General features: G+C 47.9%; 1 protein-coding gene across 2 annotated transcripts; it reads left to right on the forward strand.

The window, feature by feature from the left end:
- Positions 1-1363: 1363 nt before the first annotated feature.
- On the forward strand, positions 1364-24842 carry HM13 (histocompatibility minor 13). Of its 2 annotated transcripts, XM_073580741.1 has the most exons (13): positions 1364-1649; positions 1736-1834; positions 2947-3029; positions 4866-4954; positions 5067-5152; positions 5231-5356; positions 5456-5513; positions 5594-5677; positions 18098-18134; positions 18528-18630; positions 19418-19503; positions 21068-21248; positions 24540-24842. In XM_073580741.1, exons 1-12 carry the CDS (start codon positions 1473-1475, stop codon positions 21216-21218), a joined length of 1179 nt encoding a protein of 392 aa, XP_073436842.1. In that variant the 5' UTR covers positions 1364-1472; the 3' UTR covers positions 21219-21248; positions 24540-24842. The 2 variants fall into 2 exon arrangements, with proteins under 2 accessions (XP_073436842.1, XP_073436843.1); XM_073580742.1 differs by lacking the exon at positions 21068-21248 and having other exon boundaries at positions 1367-1649.
- Positions 24843-24878: the final 36 nt, after the last annotated feature.

The following is a 24878-nucleotide window of genomic DNA, read 5'->3' on the forward strand; positions in this document are numbered from 1 at the left end:
TTCCCCCTATGTACAAGAATATAACTACTATAATACTGCTCCCTATGTACAAGAATATAACTACTATAATACTGCCCCCTATGTACAAGAATATAACTACTATAATACTGCCCCTATGTACAAGAATATAACTACTATAATACTGCCCCCTATGTACAAGAATATAACTACTATAATACTGTCCCCCATGTACAAGACTATAACTGCTATAATACTGCCCCCTATGTACAAGAATATAACTACTATAATACTGCCCCCTATGTACAAGACTATAACTGCTATAATACTGCCCCCTATGTACAAGAATATAACTACTATAGTACTGCCCCCTATGTACAAGAATATAACTACTATAATACTGCCCCTATGTACAAGAATATAACTACTATAATACTGCCCCCTATGTACAAGAATATAACTACTATAATACTGCCCCCTATGTACAAGACTATAACTGCTATAATACTGCCCCCTATGTACAAGAATATAACTACTATAGTACTGCCCCCTATGTACAAGAATATAACTACTATAATACTGCCCCCTATGTACAAGAATATAACTACTATAATACTGCCCCCTATGTACAAGAATATAACTACTATAATACTGCCCCTATGTACAAGAATATAACTACTATAATACTGCCCCCTATGTACAAGAATATAACTACTATAATACTGCCCCCTATGTACAAGAATATAACTACTATAGTACTGCCCCCTATGTACAAGAATATAACTACTATAATACTGCCCCTATGTACAAGAATATAACTACTATAATACTGCCCCCTATGTACAAGAATATAACTACTATAATACTGTCCCCCATGTACAAGAATATAACTACTATAATACTGCCCCCTATGTACAAGAATATAACTACTATAATACTGCCCCCTATGTACAAGAATATAACTACTATAATACTGCTCCCTATGTACAAGAATATAACTACTATAATACTGCCCCCTATGTACAAGAATATAATTACTATAATACTGCCTCCTATGTACTAGAATATAACTACTATAATACTGCCCCCTATGTACAAGAATATAACTACTATAATACTTCCCCCTATGTACAAGAATATAACTACTATAATACTGCTCCCTATGTACAAGAATATAACTACCATAATACTGCCGCTATGTACAAGGATATAACTACCATAATACTGCCGCTATGTACAAGGATATAACACCATATTCCCTGTGCTCATGTTTCTGCATTATTATTTCTCATCACTTGCGGCTATGTTAGCTGGGCGGGCCGTCTATTGTGGGCGGGGAAAAGCTCTGACTTTGCCCTGTAAGCTCCTCCCCTTGGATACAGCGCGCCTGGTCGTTAAGGAAGTGAAGGCTACGCTCTGTCGCAAGTTTTGTACGTCACTTCCGGCAGCTTTTGGTAACGTGTCCTTACCGGTCCGTTCGCTGTTAATCCTCACGAAGCAGCGACATCTCGGACATGGCGGAGCTGGAGCCCGCGGCTCTGCACAATGAGAGTGACGCAGCAGTGAACGGCACCGGGAGGCTGGGGAGCTCTCCTGAGGGGACGGCGCTGGCGTACGCCAGTCTGCTGGGGATGGCGCTGCTGCCCATCTTCTTTGGTGCGATGAGAAGCGTCAGCTGTGCCCGGGGCAAGGTGAGGCAGCTGGGTGTGGAAACGCAGGGTGTGAATGGTCTCTGTGGCTGGCAGTGCCCAAATCATGGTGGTTGTTTTTCCTGCAGAATTCATCAGACATGCCAGAAACCATCACCAGCAGGGACGCCGCCAGGTTCCCCATCATTGCCAGCTGCACCCTCTTTGGTCTGTACCTGTTTTTTAAGGTATGTGTGGCCCCTGGGTACATACTGTGGTTACAAGGACGACGTGCCCCTGATCCATGTACAGGATAGTGATGCCCCTCACAGCTTTACGTGGTGCCCACCCATCCTGTCAGTGGAGAGCGAGTGCAGGGCCACAGATGACCCTGTGACATCATGTCCGTGCGGTCAGTGAGGTGACAGTGACTTATGACATCACGTCCTTCTTGTCTGTCACATGACCACAGTGGTCTGCACAGAGCTTGTTTACTTCTGGCCTCTTAGGCTCCGAAAGATACCTCCAAGACTAGTGCGGCTCCTCCATGTTCACTGATCTGGCATCAAATCCAGGGCGCTGCAGCCAATCAGCTACCTCAATCATGGTTACCTCGCTTCTCCCACATTAATACAGGGTCGTCCAGTCATGGAAATCCCTTTATGGCTTGTCAGAGATTTAGCTGGAAAGTTCATAAAGAGCCATCGCTACCGTAGTCCCTAATGGTGTCAGTTGACAGTAGTGACGCTCGAGAATATGAAGACCAGTGATTGGCTGCATTGGTCAAGTGGGTGTGTTCATTATCATTGCAGAAACATCAGTGAAAAAAGGCAAGAAAAATTTCCAGGTGGGGTAAAGTTTAGAAAAATAAAATAACATTTTAAATCTGTTAATACAGTTGTATGAGAGCTTGTATTTTGGGGCTCCACTGGGTAACCCATTGTCATTTTGTGATCGCGTTGTGGGGGTCTGTTGTGCTCATGTGTACACTCACAAACAGCTGGAAAACTATTTGAATGCTGCTGAAAATGATGGCCAGCAGCAACGAAATGGTTAAACAGCAGCAATCTGAGTCTGGCTCTGATCGCTGCTATTAGATCTGATTTTGGCTGTATAACACAGCTGGCTCCTGTCCTGTACGGCCCTTGCTCATTTTGTGAGCCCTATGTGTATTCCCTGACCTGAACTTGCAGTTATGTTGAGTCTGCTGGGAAGGGGGGTTATAAGTCGTAATCTTTAAGATGGTTCTACATATAAATTTGTCATCTTGCGAATTCAGCATTTGAAATCCTTACTCCTTTTTGGGAATACAATTTGGTTTTGTCCTTTGTTTAAATGTAACTTTTTTTTCCACCCTCAGATCTTCTCCCAAGAATATATTAACCTCTTACTGTCTGTGTATTTCTTCATACTGGGGGTCCTGGCTTTGGCGCACACAATAAGGTGAGCAAATTAAGGTTGTAAGGAAATAAGATTGCTATACTTAGAGTAGGCCTACATCACATATGGCGGTACATTAAGTACAGGGTGGCGTTTTTACACCTTTTCATGACTTGTCTGTTTTACAGATGTATCTAGGGCTTGTCCCAATGGATCCGTTCATGGCCGCACCAGCAGAACACAAGGAAAGTGTGAGGGTATTGACCGTCCAGAGTCCCGTATTAATTTATCCTAACATCTTGAGAAAGGCTTTTAGTATAGCAAAAGTGTTGCTACGTGTAAGATGTCAGGATAAATAAAGAACAGAATTTTACAGGGCCGACAATGACCTGACACTTTCCTGGATGTCGCTGATAGGATCTTTTCTCCATGCGTTGTTTCCTATCTTTAAACATGAATTGCATCAAATACGTTTATTGGACGGATGCCATAATGTGCAAACATGTCGCCTGTAGGAACCCATAATTTTATCCACTTGCCGAAATGTCAGAATTGCGTATTTTTTTCCATCCGCTCATCAGTGCAAAAAAAATGGACCAAAAGTGAAAACGTTACGGCTCTCAAAAAATGGCCACACAATCAATTTTTTTTTTTTTTTACAAATTAAAAAAAAAAAATGTCACTTAAATAAAACCAAAATGCATCTGCTTGTTTGGTATCTCCATAATTTGTTCTGACATGGAGAATCACATTGTGAGTTCGTTTATACAAAGAAAAGAATACAGTAGCTTCTTAAAGAGCTAAGATGTAGGCAAACGTTGAATATATGACATTTGAGCTTCTTTACTGCTATATAGAATGCTCTTCTAAAAATGAAGGTAGTTAGTACATAAAATGGCCAATTCTTGAGAGCCCATCAGCCTTGATAAGGCGACCTCTCTCTGATGGGACCTTAAACCTAATAGTTATCAAACATGTCTCTCCTGGGCTAACAGCCTACAAATTTAAAAGGGCAGGTAGGAGCCAGCATTGCGGCAATTAAATACAGCATATATATTGTCATTTCCACCATACAATGAAAGCTGTAAAAATATATATATATAAAAATTTGCACTTTTTTATTGTATTTTGCCACACTTGGAATTTTGTCCCGCTTTCCAGAACATCACACGATAAAAAAAAAAAAGTACAAGTTGTTTTGTGAAAAACGAGCCCTCATGCAGCTAAACTGACGGAAAAATTAAAAAAGTTACAGGTTCTTGGAAAAAGAGTAGGAGAAAAACGGAAGCGCAAGAGTGGAAAATAGCCAGGTTGGGAAAGGGTAAAAAAAAAATGTATTCTGCATGGTACTTATTTTTTTAAGTTTTTTTATGCTTTGAGTTGGATGCCACTTCTTAGAATTGCACCGCCAGAAAGAAAAACTACAACGTCCTGCAGAACGGAGGCCAAATAAGCCTCCTTCCAGTGTAAATGGGGCAGGCTATGGATCAATTTATTATACGTGCCTAAATGACCCTTATGTATCATTCACCTGCAAATGGCCATGAGGGTCACGGTAGATCCCTGTGGTCACATATCACATGAGTAAAGACATAATGTGAATGGGACCTTTACTGTGAGAAGTTTCGGCTCCGTCCAGGATATTTTGCTTTGAATGTTACCAGGATCTTTATATTCATTCATTGACTGAAATCTTGCAAAGAATTATTCCACAAAGTTCGTTGGAAAGTTGTAGAAGTTTTCATTTTAGAATATTTTTTACTTTATTCACAAAAGACTGTATGATCCCACTAATCTTCCTTTTTATTCTCCTTCCCTCTCTTTTTTTCTCCTCTCAGGTCGGTCATGGATTATTAACACCGTTCTTTCTGTGTTTGTTAACCTTTTTTCTTCCCTCAGTCCGGCCATGAACAGACTGTTCCCAGAGAACTTCCCCAACAAACAGTATCAGCTGCTCTTCACTCAGGGCTCCGGAGAGAGTAAAGAAGGTGAGTGCCCTGTGCCAGTGGGCAGCTAGGGGGCGCCTTCATAATCACTTTTGGGTTATTCTGTACAGAGGTGATTATTGATCCGCTCACGTTATACACCTTCTTCCTGCAGAGGTTATAAATTATGAGTTTGATACCCGGGACTTGGTGTGTCTGGTCATCAGTGGAGTGGTCGGGGTCTGGTACCTCCTGAAGAAGGTGAGGAGCTCCTTGTGTAAGACAACATATATATTTTATCTTCCAATCTGACCACTTTTCTCCATGTTTTCTCCCCAGCACTGGATTGCCAATAATCTATTTGGGTTGGCATTTGCCCTTAACGGTGTGGAGCTTTTGCACCTGAACAACGTCAGTACCGGCTGCATTCTGCTGGGGGGGCTCTTCATATATGACATTTTTTGGGTAAGTCTGGGAGAACTTAAGAATGCAGAATAAGGGAAATAACCTCACTTTACTAACTTACATCAGTTTTTTCTTTTAATTCAATTTCATTTTTTTAAGGTTTTTGGGACCAATGTCATGGTAACTGTGGCCAAGTCCTTTGAAGCACCAATAAAGTGTGAGTAGCAGCCCAACCCATTTATTATTTTTACAGATATTGCATATTCTTATCCCATAATCTTTTTTTTTTATTTCCAGTGGTTTTCCCTCAGGATCTGTTGGAGAAGGGACTTGAAGCCAGTAATTTTGCCATGCTGGGATTGGGCGATATTGTCATTCCAGGTGAGTCCATCAGAGGTTGCCAAATTGTGCAGTCACATAGACTGGCCGGCTATTGCTTGGCTCAGTCTATATGATGGCTGTAGGCAGCACACAGTCCGACCTTCATGGGTTGTCCCGGCCATGTCATGGCAGCATACATAAACTGAGTCTCCACCACATTAAGACTTAACATTTTACATACAGCATTGGCCACGGCTGCACAGTGCCGCTTCATTGTGTCAGGCCATTGTTACGTGTACTTTTGCAAGCAGTTATCCATCCTTAACTACTTACACACCGCTCAACAAGTACAACATTTTCACCAGTTCACATATGACTATGCACGGACATTTTAGTACATCTTTGCAGGGTGATCACACACAGAAAAGGCAGAGATGGTTTATTACTGTCTCTTCCTTCCTGATCGCTGTATACATAGGGGCTGTGCATATAATATGGGTATGTGCACACGTTGCAGAATTGCCTGCAGATTTTCTCTCTCGCTTCATTGGGGGACACAGGTTACCATGGGGTGTATGCTGCTGTCGCTAGGAGGCTGACACTATGCAAATAAGAAAAAGTTAGCTCTTCCCCAGCAGTATACACCTACCGACAGGCCCAAATTACCTCAGTTTTTGCTTAGTGTCTGAAGGAGGCGGACCTGGATCTAACACCAGATCTGCAGTATTTTTTCTTTACAGGTTTTGTGTGTGTTATTAATCTTGTCACCATTATTTTTCAGATACAGCTCGTCGGGTAACAGGGTGCAGAATGCTCACCCTGTTTTCCCACATTTAAGCGACCGAGAGAGCAGTGTGGTGTCACCCACATCACCTACTCTTGGGCCGGCTGGCAGGACTTAGTCCCCTGTCCCCCCGTTAGGGTGTTTCAGGGCGACTCTCTGTGGCAGTTCTTGCCTATTCCCCTCCTCACCCCTCTTCTCGGAGAGGGCTGAGAGGAAGACGGCGGTCACCGGTGGTGGCCTTCCCCCTAAATTCTTAAAGGGAATCTGTCACCCCTTTTTTGAGATATCATATAGTGATATCATTCAATTGTGTGTCACATAAGGATTCTATTAGTACTTTTGCTTCCCCCTGACCCCGCACCTTTCATGCATAAATACCTTTTTTATATCGGTTCAGATGTATGTAAACTGCCTCGGTCCGGTCCGCTGGGCGGGGCTTATTTACCTGCTTCCCACCCCTCCCTGTCTTGCTCTATGCATTTCTTCTTGTGTAGAGCAAGACAGGGAGGGGGGGAGCAGTTGAATAAGCCCCGCCCATCAGACCGGACAGCGGAAGTTTACATACATCTGAACCGATATAAAAAAGGTATTTATGCATGAAAGGTGCGGGGTCAGGGGGAAGCAAAAGTACTAAGAGAATCCTTATGTGACACACAATTGAATTATATCATATGATATCTCAAAAAAGGAGTGACAGATTCCCTTTAAGGGGTGACACCGTCTTCTGCGCCTTCGGGACACGGTGTGGGAAGGAGGATTGTTTTCCCAGGACCCTCTTCCCCGAGGGCTCCTGAAGTCATCCTCAGCTATGAAGATGAGCCGGATTCAAGAGACAGGTAGTAGGCCTCAGCCCGACACCGCTAAGCCCTCGCAGCACCCACCAGTAAGCCACTGCAGCCCCTGCTTTTCCTCTATTCAGATTCAAATTCCGCGCCTTTTTCCTGCACATAGCGCGCGCTGTCCGACATTTTTTTTTTCCTTACAGCCCTCTTCCTCCGGGCTGTTCTCCGGTTAGGCCGCGCCCCCTCCGGCTCTCCCATGCTCTTCTCGTGGCTTAGAGTGCACAGCCTCCATCTTGTGCTCCCGCAGCGTCCTTTTCTCTCTGGGACCTCAGAAGCCTCCTCATCTGTGTTCCGACAGGGGACTTGGTTACCTGCGCTACTGCTGCTGCATCGCTGGGTGTCTGGTAGGCTCTTCTTTCCTTACCCTGACCGGCTGTTAACTCCCCTCAGCAGTATCACCTCCATAGCGTTCTGCTGCAGTATTCTCTTAGACTCTACCTATGCGCAATTCTGCAGGGGCTTCTGCCTATATCCCTACGGTAGTTCACTACGCTTGTGCCCGCTGTAAGAGAAAGTGGGCTTCAGGCCAGCCGTCCCCTTTCTGCTCGTCCTGCAGTCCTTCCACCATGTCGGCGCCTCAGGACTCCTCTAACGCCCGGGATGAGAGCACTCCCCCACCTCATGAGTGGGCCCTTGCCATGTCCCAGTCGGTTTCAGGTCTGACCGTTGCCATGTCTCAATCTGTTTCAGACCTCACCAAAATTTCACAGTCCCTGATACAGGTCCTGGAACGTATGCCGCATCTCTCTGTTGCCACCAGTGCTCCGAACACCTCTCACGGTGATTTGCACGCACCTGACCATGACCTTCCCAGGGACAGATCAGGAGAAAGGACTGGGAAGCGGACTCTGTCTAGCTCTTCCTCAGATTAGGCAGCACCAAGGGTGCCCCTCTCTGCCCGTTCCCCCTCCTTGGAGGCGGAAGTCGGGTCAGACTTAGCCTCTCTGTCAGAGTCTGACTCTGACGCAGATCACACCTTTAGAACGCAGGACATGGTAGATAGCCTTATTTCGGCTATTGTGCAAATGCTCGAAATTAAGGAGGAAAATGCTACTGCTCAGGACCAATCCGTTTCTTTCAAACGGGTAAAACGTCCTTCCAAGCTTTTTCCCAATCACAACGAGTTTGACATCACTACCTCTAGACACTGGGAAAATCCCAGAAAACGCTTCCCGGGAAGAAAACATCTGGACATCCTTTAGTCCTTACCTCGTCAGCAAATGGTCAGAATCTCCTAAGGTGGACCCGCCGGTTTCATGTTTAGCATCTCAAACAGTCCTGTCCATTCCTGACGCGGCATCTCTCAAGGACGCTATGGACTGACAGATTGAGGCCTTAGCCAAATCAGCCTTTGAGGCATCAGGCACTTCCTTTTGCCCTAACTTTGCCTCCTCATGGGTGGCGAAAGCAATATCCACCTGGGCCAAGATACTCCGTCGAGGCATTGTGGCAGCAGCTCCCACAGAGGAGCTAGCAGATTTAGCAGATCAAATTGCCCATGCTGATAAATATTTGTTGAATGCCTCCCTGGATGCTGCTGCTTGCTCAGCAAGAGCTAACAGCAACATTATTGCTATTCGCCGCCTCCTTTGGTTGAAGGCGTGGAATGCAGATCTGGCTCCCAAAAAAATCTCTCACTGGCCTGCCTTTCCAGGGCGCCAGACTCTTTGGGGCCAAGCTAGACCAGATCATTTTGGATGCCACCGGAGGCAAAAGTACTTCTCTGCCCCAATCCAGGCCAAGACGCACCTTCAACAGAAAGGGCCCTCAGCCTTTTCGGCCCTTTTGGCCTTTCTCTCATCACCTTCGGGTTCGCCATTTTCGAATGGAGTCCTTGTGCTCGGTGATCGCCTCCATGGAAACGGGGGAATACCTTTGCTCTGTGGACATTCAGGACGCTTACTTGCACGTTCCTGTTTGTGTGCAGCATCAAAAGTTCCTCAGATTTGCCATACAGGAGTGCCATTACCAGTTCACAGCTCTCCCATTCGGTCTGGCGTCCACCCCCAGAGTCTTCACGAAGATCATGGCGGTGGTCATGGCCATCCTTCATTCAAAGGAGATTCTTATCCCTTATCTCGACGAACTCCTGATGAAGGGTCCATCTCGCCGAGACTGCAATCACAGCCTCCAGATCACGCTGGACACGCTGCATCGCCTCGGCTGGATAGTCAACAAAGAGAAGTCGACCCTGATCCCAACTCAGCGTCTCGTATTTATGGGCATGGAATTCGACACCAGCCAAGCTCGAGTCTTCCTTCCAAAGAAGAAAATTTCTTCCCTCCGACAGGAGGTCAAAGCCCTAAAGCGCCCGATCCCTCTTCCTATTCGGCTCTGCATGAGAGTCCTAGGGAAGATGATTGCTTGTGACGTTATAGCGATATTGCTAGCGACATTGCTGTGTCTGATACTTACCTACGACCCGCTCCCCCGCTGGTTATCGCTGATCGCACGAGAACGTCCTGGACCGCTTCTCGTCGTCAGCTTTCTGCTGCGCTTCCTGTGGAGAGACGAGCGTGGAGCCGGGCGGGAGGACGTCAGGATCGCCTAGTGTGACAGGTAAGTAGCGACCCCCGTCCCCAGCGATGTCACTGGTGAGATCTGCCTGTGCGGCAGCTCACTAGCGACCACTTAGCGATGTACCAGCGATCCTGACCGCGTCATATCGCTGGTCGGGATCGCTGGTACATCGCTAAGTGTGACAGTACCTTAACGCAAGGAAGCCAGCGTCATCTTGCAGCTATCACAGATGTTGGAAAGCCTTTTTCGGTGGTGTGAGGATAACAGTGTGTTTTTTTTCTCTTCCCTCCGTTCTGGTTTTTTTGCAGACGGGTCTCGACTCCGACCTTTCCCTCAGTACCTTAAAGGGTCAGGTGTCCGCTCTAGCTATCCTCTTCCAAAGAGATCTTGCTTCTTTTCCCCAGGTGAAGACTTTTCTTCAGGGCGTCGCTCACATAGCGCCTCCTTACCAGTCTCCTGTCGATCCATGGGACCATGGGATTTGAATCTTGTTTGAAGCGCTCTTCAGCGTGCGCCTTTCAAGCTGATTCAGGACATTTCTCTTTCCCTCCTATCGTGGAAGGTCGCCTTCCTAGTCGCTATCACTTCTATTCGGAGGGTCTCGGAGTTGGCAGCATTGTCCTGCCGTTCCACTTTCCTGGTTTTTCACCAGGATAAGGTAGTGCTCAGACCGGTTCCCGCCTTTCTGCCTAAGGTGGTCTCTGCTTTTCACATCAATGAGGACATTGTCCTGCCCCCTCTTTGTCCCTCTCCAACTCATCCCTTGGAGAGATCCCTGCACAAGTTGGACTTGGTCAGGGCAATTCGAATCTACCTTGCTGGGACTACTCCCTTCCGTCAGTCCGACTCCCTGTTTATCGTCTCGGATGGTCATCGGAAAGGGTTCCCAGCCTCCAAATCCACCATTGCTCGTTGGATTCGTTCAGCGATTCTGGAGGCATACCGCGTCCAGGACAAACAGCCTCCTCCGGGGGTGAGGGCTCACTCTACCAGGGCAGTAGGAGCTTCCTGGGCCGTTCGTCACCAGGCTTCAGCTTTGCAAGTTTGCAAGGCCGCTACCTGGTTGTCACTCCATACCTTTGTGAGGTTCTACAAGGTAGATACCCACGCCTGTGCTGATGCAGGCTTAGGCAGGAAGATACTGCAGGCAGCGGTCTCACACCGGCCGACCTAAGTTCCCTTCTCTCAGCATTTCTTTCCCACCCTAGGGACTGCTTTTGGGCGTCCCATGGTAACCTGTGTCCCCCAATGAAGCGAGAAAGGGGGATTTTTGGTGGTTACCATAAAATCTCTTTCTCGTTGGGGGACACAGAGACCATGGGTGTATGCTGCTGCCACTAGGAGGCTGACACTATGCACAAAAAAAGTTAGCTCCTCCTCCGCAGTGTACACCCCACCAACCGGCAGGGAATTCCTCAGTTTAGCTTAGTGTCAGTAGGAGGTGGACACGGGTCTTTCATTAGACCCATATCTACCTCGTTGTGCGTCGTTCCTTTTCAGGTTCCGGAGGGATACAGTGTGAAAAGTCACAGCTGTACTTCCACAAAGAGACTATGAGTACGGCGTGTACTGCCACCCCGTATCCTCATAGGTCTCTACAGCAGGACCAGGAGATCCAAACACGGATGTGTGTCAGGCGATCCAGATGGTCCTCGTCTCCCACCCACTCGCCTACCAGAGCCTGTCGGTCGGATGAGGCGCGGATACTTTTCGTGAACGCTGGATGAAGGTACCTTTATTCATAGAGACGGATCAGGCAGGGTAAGTACGAGGCCCGGGTCCCATTCTCCTCGGCAGCTCCAGTGGCCACTGTGGCAGTGCTGCGCCGCCCCGCGCTTCCCGGCGGCCGCCGCATTTAATTCAGGCCCCGGCTTATCGGCCTGTTCTGCCGCAACTTGCCCCCAGTGCATTTCTGGGGGGGGTTTCTCCCTTCCGGCCCCAGCGAGCCTCAGGAGCGGTCACCGCGGCAGTGCTGCGGGGCCTCCGCGCTGACAGGCGGCCGCCTCATCTAATCCAGGCCCCGGCTTCATCTTGGGCCTTGTCCTGCGTCGCGGCCACGCCCCCCTCCTTCTTTCTCGGGAGGGCTTTCCTCCCGCCCGCTTTAAGCCTGCCCACCGCCTTCTCCCCTCACTCTAAGTCTCCCTGAGGCGGCGCTGTCTCCACCCACCCCAGTCTGGATAGGACGGTGCCATTTTTAGTATCGGCGGTTAGCCCCGCCCATCTTCCTCAGTCTCTGCAGGGAAGCGCGCGCTTCCTGCTCTGTTCTCAGGCTGCCGCCATTTTCACAGCCGGACGCTGTCCTATCTGCCGTGCCCCCTGCAAGCCCAGACGAGCCGTGCACCTTCAGTTGCTGGAAGCTGCGACAGGACACCGGACTGTGAGTAGCTCTGCGACTGCAGACTGACACCCTCCTCTGCCTCCTGTCCCCCAACCTTCCGGCACTGCCTCAGTGACTGTCCGTCAGTATGTCTAATTCTAAGTCTGACCGCTCTCCTCCTCCTGCCTCCTCTTGCACCTTAGTTAAGTACTTTGGGTGCTCTTCTTGCTATCGCAAACTTCCCTCAGGTCAGTCCAGTTCCCTCTGCCTGGATTGTAGCAACCCTATTCAGCCTGACGCCGCCCAGGAGCCATCTAGGGCCCCAGGCGAGAGTGATCCCCCCCATGCCTGGCTGGGCTTCATCTCTTTCACAATCAGTGGCAGACCTCACCAGGGTGTCTCAGACCCTAGTAGCCGTCCTGGATAAGTTGCCCCTGGACACCTCTACAGGGTCCAGCAGGCCTCAAGAGGTTCCATCTGAGTCGGCCAGCGTTAGTCGCAAAAGACCCAGGCAGGATCTCCAGCCGGATTCCTCTCCTCGCCCCATGTCACCACATAGTCCTTCTCGGCAGCCTCCCTCCCGGGCCTCCTCTCCCGAGTCAGGTGAAGCGCTCTCGGACAGATCATCTGAGGGGATCTTAGAGCTGGATTCGGACCAGGATGCGAACATGAGGGTTACTGTGCAGAACCTCATTGCAGCGATCCATCAGACCTTCGACATTGCTGACCCCCCCTGCGAAATCCTCAGATCAGGAGGTTTCGTTCAGACGGGAGGAAACACCCTCCAGGGTATTCCCTTTACATTCCGAGTTTGGAAAGATTTTTACCAGGGAAAGAGGGGATCCGACCAGACGCTTTCAGCGAGGGAAGCGTCTCGGCGTTCTGTACCCGTTTGCTAAAGAGCTCACGGACAACTGGTCTGCTTCTCCCTCGGTCGATCCGCCCGTGTCCAGGCTTTCTAATAACACGGTTCTCCCGCTTTCAGGCGTGGCGTCTCTTAGGGATTCTAATGATAGGATCATAGAATCCCTAGCGAAGTCTGCCTTCGAAGCGGCTTCGACGGCGGTATGCCCAATTTTTGCTTCATCTTGGGCAGCAAAAGCCATAGCCACTTGGGCAGAGGATCTTCGTCAGGGCATCCTAAAGAAAGCACAACCAGATCGATTGGCCGATCTTGCCAATCAGATTTCCCATGCGGGGGATTATCTGCTTTCTGCTTCTTTGGATGCCGCATCCTGCGCAGTCCAGGCGTCAAGTAACGTTGTGGCAATCCGACGTACAATTTGGCTCAAGGCCTGGCAGGCGGACCTGTCTTCTAAAAAGTCTCTTACTAATCTGCCTTTTCAGGGAGGGCACCTCTTTGGATCCCATTGGACCAAATTATTAAGGACGCCACCGGAGGCACGAGTTCTCTCCTGCCTCAGGCCAAACCTCGCAGACCCCCACTGAGGCGTCAGTTTCGACCCTTTCGCGCTTACCGCCGTTTCAATACGGCGGAGACCTCCTCCAACCAACAAAGACCGCAGACACGCCAAGATAGGAAGAAAGTTTCCTTCAGACCCACTCCCTCCTGGCGCTCCCACTCTTCGCGGGGCAGACATCCAGATACGGATCGGGACGGCCCAGATCAACATGACTATCCTCGGACTCCCGAGGGTCCCTCCCAATTGGGAGGTCGACTCCTGTTCTTCAAGGACGTCTGGCTAGCCTCGGTAGAGGATGCTTGGGTCAGGGAGGTTGTATCGTCAGGATACAAGATAGAGTTCGTCTCTCTTCCACGGGATCGTTTCTTCGAATCCCATCCTCCAAAAGATCCAGCTTTGATCCCGGGTTTCTTTACGGCCATCGACTCTCGCCTCAGTTCCGGGGTGATTGTGCCCGTTCCCGAATCGGAGCGGTTTACAGGGTTTTAATCAAACCTGTTTGTCGTGCCGAAAAAAGACGGGGCGGTCCGACCCATCTTGGATCTCAAGCTGCTCAACAAGAGAGTTCGTCTTCGCCACTTCCGGATGGAGTCTGTTCGTTCGGTAATCGCTTCTATGGAGGAGCAGGAATTCATGTGTTCGATAGACATCCAAGATGCCCATCTACATGTTCCCATATTCTCCGGACATCAGAAGTTCCTGCGTTTTGCGGTTCGCCAGGAACATTACCAGTTTGTCGCGCTGCCCTTCGGTCTCGCCACCGCTCCCAGAGTCGTCACGAAGATCGTGGCTGCGTTGATGGCCTTGTTGAGGATCAGAGGTCTCGTTCTTTTTCCGTACCTCGACGATATTCTGATCAAAGCTCCCTCTTTCCAACAGGCACGCCTAAGTTTGACGATCGTCCTGGACACTCTTTCCGATTTCGGGTGGATCATCAACAGGAAAAAGTCCTGTCTGGACCCTACTCAACGTCTTGTGTTTCTGGGCCTACTGTTCGACACTCGTCGGTCAAGGGTCTTTCTCCCACAAGAGAAGATTCTCTCCCTGCAGCAGGCTGTGCGATCGCTGCAGACCACACGGTTTCCGTCCCTCCGAACAGCTATGAGGGTCCTGGGAAAAATGGTGGCGGCGATAGAGGCAGTTCCCTTTGCCCAATTTCACGCCAGACCTCTCCAACACGCCATTCTGTCGAGGTGGAACAGGTCGGCTCTGTCCCTGGATCGCCCTGTTCGTCTTTCATGCCGGATCAAGCGGTCACTCAACTGGTGGTTGACGTCACCTCTCATCCTCTTGGGGCGGTCTTTTCTTCCTGTTCATTGGCAGATTGTAACAACGGATGCCAGCCTCCTCGGCTGGGGTGCAGTGTTCCTCAATCACACTGTTCAGGGTCGTTGGTCGACTCAAGAATCTGCTCTGCCGATCAACGTTCTAGAGATACAAGCGATCCATCTGGCTCTCGTCCACTGGGAGAGACTCCTCAGGGGCCTGCCTGTCCGGATTCAGACAGACAACGCCACAGCGGTGGCATATGTCAACCGCCAAGGAGGGACACGGAGTGCCTCAGCCCTGGCAGAAGTGTCCAAGATCCTTCAGTGGGCAGAGATTTCGGTACCGACAATCTCCGCGGTACACATTCCCGGCGTAGACAACTGGGCCGCCGACTTTCTCAGCCGCGAGGGTCTCGCGGCAGGAGAGTGGTCCCTACATCCGGAGGTATTTCTTCAGCTCTGCAGTCGTTGGGGAACCCCGGACGTAGATCTGCTAGCTTCTCGCCTCAACAGGAAGGTCCCACAGTTTGTATCCAGAGCACGAGATCCTCTCGCAGTGGGCGCTGACGCTCTGGCCATTCCTTGGTCACAGTTCGAGCTCCCCTACCTGTTTCCTCCCCTGCCTCTTCTTCCCAAGCTGTTGAAGAAGATCAAAGCAGAAGGAATTCCAGTCATTCTCATCGCCCCGAATTGGCCCAGAAGGTCTTGGTTCGCGGACATTGTCAACCTTCTCGCGGACGCCCCCTGGAAGCTTCCAGACAGGGCAGATCTGCTGTCTCAAGGTCCGATTTGCCACCCCATTTCTCGGCCGCTCAATTTAACGGCGTGGCTGTTGAGACTGAGGTTTTGAAACGTGCAGGATTCTCCGGTCGAGTAATTCATACCATGATCCGAGCCAGGAAGCCATCATCTTCCAAAATTTACTACCGTACTTGGATGGCCTATTTCACTTGGTGTGAGGCCAATAACATCGCGCCTATGTGCTTTTCGCTCCCTTCCGTTCTGGCGTTTCTTCAGGCAGGGCTGGATGCGGGGCTTGCACTCAGTTCCTTGAAGGGTCAAGTTTCGGCACTCTCCATTTTATTTCAGAAGACTTTGGCCTCCCGCCCTCAGGTCAAAACCTTTCTTCAGGGCGTAGCTCACACGGCTCCTCCGTATCGAGCGCCCGTGGATCCATGGGATCTTAATCTGGTTCTTGAGGTTCTGCAAGGTTCTCCCTTTGAACCTCTCAGAGAAGTCTCCCTTTCCCTTCTCTCCTGGAAGGTAGCCTTTCTGGTGGCCATCACCTCCATCCGGCGCGTGTCGGAATTGGCGGCTCTTTCTTGCCCCTCTCCTTTCCTGGTACTTTACCAGGACAAGGTAGTTCTGCGGCCTCCGCCCTCTTTTCTTCCGAAGGTGGTGTCCTCCTTTCACCTCAATGAGGATATTGTTCTGCCGTCCTTCTGTCCGAGTCCAACTCATCCTCGGGAGCGGTCCCTGAACAAGCTGGATCTGGTCAGGGCAATGAGAGTCTATCTGTCTAGGACGTCTTCCTTGCGAAAGACAGACTCTCTTTTTGTCATTCCAGATGGGGCGCGGAAGGGTCACCCGGCTTCCAAAGCTACTATTGCTCGCTGGATCAGATCGGCAATTTTGGAGGCCTACCGGGTTAAGCATCGAGTGGCCCCTCCAGGGATCAGAGCGCACTCTACCCGGGCAGTGTGTGCTTCCTGGGCGGTACGCCACAGAGCTTCCGCGCTGCAGCTTTGCAAAGCTGCAACCTGGTCTTCGGTTCACACGTTTGTGAAATTCTACAGGGTCCACACCTACGCTTCGGCGGACGCCAGCCTAGGTAGAAGGATTCTGCAGGCAGCAGTGTTGAGTCCACTGGCCTGATGGAAGTTTGTTTCCCACCCCAGGGACTGCTTTGGGACGTCCCATGGTCTCTGTGTCCCCCAATAATTCGAACGAGAAAACAGGATTTTTGGGTTGCTTACTGTAAAATCTGTTTCTCGGAGCCTTCATTGGGGGACACAGAACCCTCCCATGTTCTACAACTCCTGTTCTTACTTTGGTTGATTGGTTACAGTTGAGTTGTTTGTTCTGTTTTCAATCTATTCTGTTTCTTCTCCTACTGCTTTCTCACTAACTGAGGAATTCCCTGCCGGTCGGTGGGGTGTACACTGCGGAGGAGGAGCTAACTTTTTGTGCATAGTGTCAGCCTCCTAGTGGCAGCAGCATACACCCATGGTCTCTGTGTCCCCCAATGAAGGCTCCGAGAAACAGATTTTACGGTAAGCAACCCAAAAATCCTGTTTTCTTGGAGCCTTCATTGGGGGACACAGCACCCTCACTTAATGTTGTACCGTCTTGGCTAATGTGCCTTGTTTGGTTGGTACATAGGTTGAGTTCTTACGGTTGAGTTTCTTATAGTAGCTCCTTATACTGCTTTAGCACCAACAGAGGTAATTTGGGCCTGTCGGTAGGTGTATACTGCTGGAGAGGAGCTAACTTTTTCTTATTTGCATAGTGTCAGCCTCCTAGCGACAGCAGCATACACCCCATGTTAACCTGTGTCCCCCAATGAAGGCTCCAAGAAAGAGATTTTACGGTAAGTACCAAAAATCCCCCTTTTGTGCGCGGAATCTGCATCTCTTGGCAGAAAACTCAGGTAAAAATCTGCATGGTTTTTTGCGGATTTAGTGCGGATTTGTTGCGGGTTGGCATACGTTTTTATCCCTGGGGATTTCATTAATTCAATGGGTGTAAAACGCATGCGGATCTGCAAAAAGAATTGACATTCTATAAAAAATAAACCGCTGCAGATTCTGTGCGGAATTTTCTGCAGCATGTGCACAGCATTTTTTTTCTCATTGAATAACATTGGTTGGTCACACACTTGCGGATCCGCAGCAAATCTGCAACGTGTTCACATACCCTATAAGAGGCACTGACAGTGCTTCCTCCTTCTGCCCTAGTAATCGTGATTTTGTGGGGGGGGGGCGGGCAAGATGTGAAAAAATGAAAAAAGACAAGCAGGCAAAAAGGTCACTGACAATCCAAATTGCTGTTTTTAGTCTTGTTTCCAACAGAAAAATATAATCCGCTAATGGAAAGAGGAACAGAATGTGAAATATATTTTAGTATAAAGAAATAAACAACTTGTCACGGTCTTGAACTGGGTTAATAAAAATAATGAAATTAACTTTGCAAATAGTCTCGAATAAGAATGTGCCTACCGCCTTGTGTATACAGTTCCTATGTGTATTCTTGCAGTTTACATACCTATGTTCTACGATGTAACCCTTCATGGCTAAATGTTACATGTTCCTTCTGTGTGTTGCAGGCATCTTCATTGCTTTGTTACTCCGTTTTGACATCAGGTGAGTGATTGTCTTTTTGAATACATCCCAGCTGGGGGTGGGCAGGTCTTGAATCGGGGCCAATATACTATATATGTAGGTCTGGATACCTCCTGTCACCACTAGGTGAAGCTAAATCTATGCAGTCAATGCCTTCTATTGGTGGCAGCAGGCAGAACTTAATAATTATCTTCATAGCTATACAATTGAATATACAGGATTTGCTGCCAACCTATACACAAAATAGTAGAAATTCATTTTTTGGAGGTGTGGAGTTTTTTGACTGGGGTGTTCCTGTTACACATGGGTCACTGCTGGGTAAAGTTGTTCTAGTCTTCAAAAAGATTAGCTTTCTTTTCACACTTGACATTCCTCCTGATTCTTACTAACCAGTTCATTCATCTTTGTTTGTAGCTTAAAGAAGAATTCTCACACTTATTTTTACACCAGCTTCTTGGCTTATATCTTCGGCTTGGCACTGACCATTTTTGTGATGCACACCTTCAAGCATGCTCAGGTAAGTAACCTCATTGCTACGTACACACCCGTGCACTAAAACCTCAGGCTCCCCCATCACGATTGACTAGTCGATCACCATTAAAGTTCTGGAGTGAAAGGGTTAACTCTAGGTAAACCTATGTATTAGAGATGAGGACTGTCCAGTCTGGTTACACTTCTCTGCCGTGTTAACTTCTCTGTTTTTAGATTATAATTTACACATCATTTTTACTTATCCAGATCTATTTTACGTAAAGAAGTAAGATAAATATATTGAATTATATAAACTTGGCCAAAAATAGCTCCACACTTCACCACTGGGTATGTGTGGTATTGCAGGTCATTCCAATTCACTTCAGTGTAGCTCAGCTGCAGTACCAGACACAACCTGTGGGCAAGTGAGGGGCTGTTTTTGGAAGGTGGCCATCTACACCCAGGAGAGGAAGTGCTGGCAACTTCTGCAGTTATGGCCACCTTTGCTGTACCAATTTGGGCCACACAATAGCTAAGCACTTATCACCATGAAAAGCTTCAGAACTCACTGCAGTTGATCTTTGCAACAGTGCTTTCCAACCTGTGGAGCTGCTACAGGACTACAACTCCAAGCATGCCCCAACATCCTCAGACTGAGGGCATGCTGGGAGTTGTTGTTTTTGCAGTATCTCGAGAACCTCTGATAGGCGCCCCTGGCTTTATATAGTATTTTCAGTTTCAAATGATCCTGTGCAGGGTGGCACTTGTAGTCCTTATCTGTTAATTTTGCCATCTTCTGACCTGATGACGCTGTAATGTGTGTTCCTTGGCAGCCTGCGCTCCTCTACCTGGTCCCTGCCTGCATCGGTTTCCCATTGCTCGTGGCTCTGGTAAAAGGCGAGATCACAGAGATGTTTAGGTAAGTGACTGATGTTAGAGAGTTTGGTTTGGGAATGGGATGTAGAGTAGTCGGATTCATGAGTCCTGAAAACGTTCTTCACATTTTTCTGCCTCCTTTTTTTTTTTTTTTTTTTTTTCTTCCTTTTTTATGTTCTTCATTTGCTTCCTTTGCCTGTGTCTTCTCCATCGACATATTCTCTACTACTTTTATTCATCACTGTTTGCATTTATTTGTATTCATGCCCACACCTCTCCCATACAACATTCTTGTGTTTCTACCACTCCTTCTCTCTCACATCCTTCTACCTCCTGGCACTTCCTTTTCATTTCCTCTGGCCACTGTTACTCCTCTTTTCTCATTATTTCCAATCTCCTGTATTAATGTCACTACATTTTTCTTATATCCTTCATGTCACTCCTTCCGTCTCATATCTTTCTTTCCTCTCTCTCATCTTCCTCTTGTCTCCTTCTCTATTTGTGTACTCCCTCTCTATTATATTTTTCTCCTTCATATCCTCTCTTCATTTCCTCTCAAATCTTCCCTTCTTGTGTCCTCCCTTAATTTCCCTCTTGGATCCTCCTCTTCATGACCTCCCTTCCCTTTTGTATCTTCTCCTGTGTTTCCCCCATTCCTTTCCTTTTTTGCATCTTCCCCTTTGTGTTCTGATTTCCTTTCCTTCTTGCATCTTTCCCTTGGGGTCCTCACTTCCTTTCCCCCTTGCATTTTCCCCTTTGTGTCCTCCCTTTCCTTTTGTATATTCCTCTTCTTGTTCTTCCTTGCCTCTTTTATCCTCTCTTCCCTTTTGTGTCCTCTCTTCCTTTCCCTATTGCATCTACCCCCATTTTCTCCTTTTCCTTTTGCGTCTTCCCCTTCTGTGTCCTCCCTTCTTTTTGTCCTCCCTTCCTCTCCCTCTTGCATCTAATCCCATTTTCTCTCTTCCCTTTTATATCTTCCCTTTGTGTAATTTTTTGCCTCTTGCACATATTCCTATTCATTTCCTTCCTTCCCTCTTGTATCATCCTGTTCATGTTCTCCCTTCCATTCCTTGTATCTTCCCCTTTGTGTCCTCCCTTCCCTCTTGTATCTTCCCGGTTGTGTCCTTCCTTCCCTTCCCTCTTGTATCTTCCCGGTTGTGTCCTTCCTTCCCTCCCCTCTTGTATCTTCCCGTTCGTGTCCTACCTTCCCTTTTGTGTCTTCCTATTTATGTCCTCCCTTCCATTTCCTCATGTATCTTCCCCTGTGTCCTCACTTCCCTATTGTATCTTTCCCTCACACCCCATGTCTTCCATTCTTCTCTTTTCCTTCCCTTTACTACTTCTGTTGTTCCTAATATCACTAATCATTTTGCTTATTTATTTTTAATAATATTCTTGCTCTCCTCCGACCATTAAATCTTCCTCCTCCCTCTTACAATCTGTTGTATTTTGTTTTTTTCCTTCCTGATTTTGATCATCCTCACCTGTCTTACCTGCTTCTTTCTTTCCTCCCCATGCATGTTCATTTCCTACCCATGCATGTTTTGCTGTGTTGTCCCATTTTTTGCCTCTCCCCGTTCTCCCTCCTGTCCTTTGTTCTCTCACAGCTATGAGTCCTCTGCGGAACTTCTACCTCACACTCCACGCCTCTCTCACTTTCCGGTGGTGTCTGGATCTCCTGCCAGCCTGGCTGAATCCATGCAACAAAAATCCTGTTCCCCCCGCCGCAGGCGGCAGCTCAACCCCAGCTCCATATGAAGGGTCCCACTCATATCTGCATTTGGACAGGTGCATCCCATCTCGGCCCACACCCCAGCCTTACCTTTCATCCAGCAAAGTCCATGCGTAGTCTGAGATTACTCCTCCTCCCCATCATCCGCATTATCACCCATTGGGACCACCACGGATTTGTTTACTTGTCTAGTTCTGTGGCGTAAAGGGGCACAACGTGGCTGCCATGATGCCATATAGTGGATGGTGCTAATAAGAGTTTGCTCCACATCGCCCTCTTCATCCCTGGTGAATTTTATGCCAATCTCTACTGGACTTAAGGACACTGGTTCAGCTGTTTGGTGGTCAGGGGTCTTTTCTGCTTAGCTTTAAGTAAAAGTTTAATGTCTGCCTAGTATGTGCAGAAATGTAATGACATTCCTCGGATACTTCCAATCTAAAGAGCCTGGAAGCCCCCGTACACAGTCAAGGTTGGCTGGTTCAGATTTTCTCTAATGTGAATGAGGAATTTTAGTCTTCAGCCACCCACAGTTCACTTCTTATATCTAATATTATTCTCCAGTCGCATTTAAAGCTGCATTTGCAATATTGCTAATTTTGACAGCCACATATATTGGCAATTCCTCATGAGATAGATGGCTGCAAAGCATGCTTCTGTATAACCTACATCTCCCACAAGCAGAAAATGCTTTGTGCAGCCTGAGAGTTAACTGGAAATCAGCAGAAATCTGAATGCAGCTTTCAGTGCATCTTAAGTACGAGTTATTCCCATCTTCCTAAAAGGGTATTGTGAGATAGTGTGGGTAAAGAAAAGAAATTTTGCAATTTACTCCTTTCAGTTGTACTTGAGATATTACACTTTCTTTATTTACAGTTCATTTCCTTGGAGACAGACCATCGTTGCTAGACAGAAAAACATGTGCAGTGCTCACAAACTCTTTTCTATTCAGCTTGTAAGCACTGTTTTAACCCCTTAATGTCCAATGACGGACACAGTCCTTCATTAGACATCTCCCCTGCTTTGATGAGGGCTCCGGCGCTGAGCCCGCATCAAAGCCGGGACATGTCAGCTGTTTTGAACAGCTGACATGTGCCCGCAATAGGCGCGAGCAGAATCGCCGTCCGCCCGCGCCTGTTAACTAGTTAATTTCAGCTGTCAAAGCCGACAGCGGGCATTTAAATAGCACTTCCAGCCGCCGGGCCGGAAGTGAGCTCATCGCCGACCCCTGTCACGTGATCGGGGGTCGGCGTCATGTTGCCTGGACAACCAGAGGTCTCATAGAGACCTCTATGGTTGTTCCAGGCTGATGGCTTTCAGCGCCACCCGGTGGTCGGCGCTGAAAGCACAGGAGTAAATCTGCTACATATGGGCAATCTGTTACATATGGGCGATCTGCTCATCGCCCATATATAGCAGAGCCGATCGAGTTGTGCATGCTTCAAGCCTCCTATGGAGGCTATTGAAGCATGCCAAAAGTTAAAAAAAAACAAAACCTAAAAGTTCAAATCAACCCCTTTTGCCCCAATCAAAATAAAACAGTAAAAAAAAAATCCCACATACACATATTAGGTATCGCCGCGTTCAGAATCACCCGATCTATCAATAAAAAAAAAGCATTAACCCGATCGCTAAACGGCGTAGCGAGAAAAAAAGTCAAAACCCCAGAATTACGTTTTTTTGATCTCTGTGACAATGCATTAAAATGCAATAACGGGCGATCAAAAGAACATGTCTGCATGAAAGTGGTATCATTAAAAACGTCAGCTCGGCACGCAAAAAATAAGCCCTCACCCGACCCTAGATCACAAAAAATGGAGACGCTATGGGTCTTGGAAAATGTTGTTGTTTTTTTTTGTTTGTTTTTTCTAGCAAACTTTGGATTTTTTTTTCACCACTTAGATAAAAAAGAACCTAGACATGTTTGGTGTGTATGAACTCGTAATGAGCTGGTGAATCATAATGGTAGTTCAGTTTTAGCATTTAGTGAACCTAGCAAAAAAAGCCAAGCAAAAAACAAGTGTGGGATTGCACTTTTTTTGCAATTTCACCGCACTTGGAATTTTTTTCCCGTTTTGTAGTACACGACATGGTAAAATCAATGGTGTTGTTCAAAAGTACAACTCGTCCCGCAAAAAATAAGCCCTCACATGGCCATATTGACAGAAAAATAGAAAAGTTATGGCTTTGGGAAGAAAAGGAGCGAAAAACAAAAACGCAAAAACGAAAATAACCCTGGTCGTTAAGGGGTTAAAGCTGGCCAGAATAGATGGAGTGTGCCGTTACCTTTCTAATCCTGGCCAGATATTACGAGTATTAGTGCTTTCAAGCTAAGCAGCAGCAGTGGTCGATCTCCTAGGCAACAAGCTATAAATAAGTGTTAATATCTCAACAACTGCTGCAAATTTTAATAAGCAATAAATTGCAAAAACGCTCTCTTTCCTAAACACTGTCTGGCAATATCCACCCATGAAGATGAGAATAATCCTTTAGGAACAGTATATGAACAGGATTTTTAGTGATTTACGCTGAATGTTTAGCTCACGTGAGGATTGAACATATTGCAATACAAATAAAATGTGTGTATCAGATGGATAATCTGGCACCTTGTCCATTCTGAGTGATGGCCTTTTCTACAATCTGCTTTTCTGAATTTTTTTGTAAATACTGTGAATGGGGTTGGAACTGATTCTGGGGTGGGTTGTCTTAGGGCCCCGTCACACACAGCGACGCACCAGCGATCCCGACAACGATATGACCTTGTTAGGATCGCTGGTGTGTCGCTACATGATCGCTGGTGAGCTGCCAAACAGGCAGATCTCAGCAGCGATCAGCACCAGTGACACGCGGGTAACAAGCGACACACGTCGCTTAGTTACCCACTGTGTACCTTAGTTACCAGCTAGCGCTGGTAACTAAGGTACACATTGGGTTTCGAAGCGGCGCGCGGCACTTAGAAACCCAATGTGTACCTTGGTTACCAGCGCCCTGCACCAGTGCGCTGGTAACTAAGGTACACATCGGGTTTCTAAGCGCTGTGCGCCGGGTAGAAACCCAATGTGTACCTTAGTTACCAGCGCCAGCTCGCTGAATGCTGGTCTCCCGCCTGTCACACGCAGCGATGCGTGCTGGCAAGCGGGAGACCAGCGATCAAAAAAAATGTCCTGGCCATTCCAGGACGATCAGCAATACCCGGCGGGGGGGCCGGTAGCTGGTAAGTGTCAAACACAGCGATCTCGCTGGTGAGATCGCTGTTGCGTCACAAAACTGTGTGTGACAGGGGCTTTAGTCATGAGCCAGGCAGGGCAGATTACTGGACACCTTATCATTTCCCACCCTCCTTCTTCCAGATATGAGGAGCAGCCCAAGGAAACAGACAAAGGCGAGCAAGAGAAAAAAGACGACTGAGTTCTGTGCCCAAGATACTCCATGACTGGGGAGGGAGTAAAACTGGGAGACAAGAAGCGCTGCCCGTCCCCTCGTTTGTTACTGCTCCCCCTTCTCTGCAATACGTGCCTGTGTTCGAACTGCTTCCGCCCCCTCCACCACCCGTCATGGGTGTGCGTCTGTGCCTGTCATGTGTTGCTGGGCCGGTATTTTTATATTTTGTATGGTGAATTTGCTTTTTACGGTATTAAAGCGTCCGTACAGATGCCCTCTGGTGCTTGTTATTCAGGGGATGCGAGTGT

The sequence above is a fragment of the Dendrobates tinctorius genome, unplaced genomic scaffold, assembly GCF_039654945.1.
Source record: "Dendrobates tinctorius isolate UK_male_01 unplaced genomic scaffold, ASM3965494v1 ptg000065l, whole genome shotgun sequence".
Lineage (NCBI taxonomy): Eukaryota > Metazoa > Chordata > Amphibia > Anura > Dendrobatidae > Dendrobates > Dendrobates tinctorius.

Bases quoted from the DNA above. Each gene is read 5' to 3' on its own strand.
- HM13 (XM_073580741.1), top strand. From the start codon at position 1,473: ATGGCGGAGCTGGAGCCCGCGGCTCTGCACAATGAGAGTGACGCAGCA. The intron at 3,030-4,865 runs GTGAGCAAATTA...TTCTTCCCTCAG, and splicing joins GCTTTGGCGCACACAATAAG to TCCGGCCATGAACAGACTGT. The intron at 5,678-18,097 runs GTGAGTCCATCA...TGTGTGTTGCAG, and splicing joins GGGCGATATTGTCATTCCAG to GCATCTTCATTGCTTTGTTA.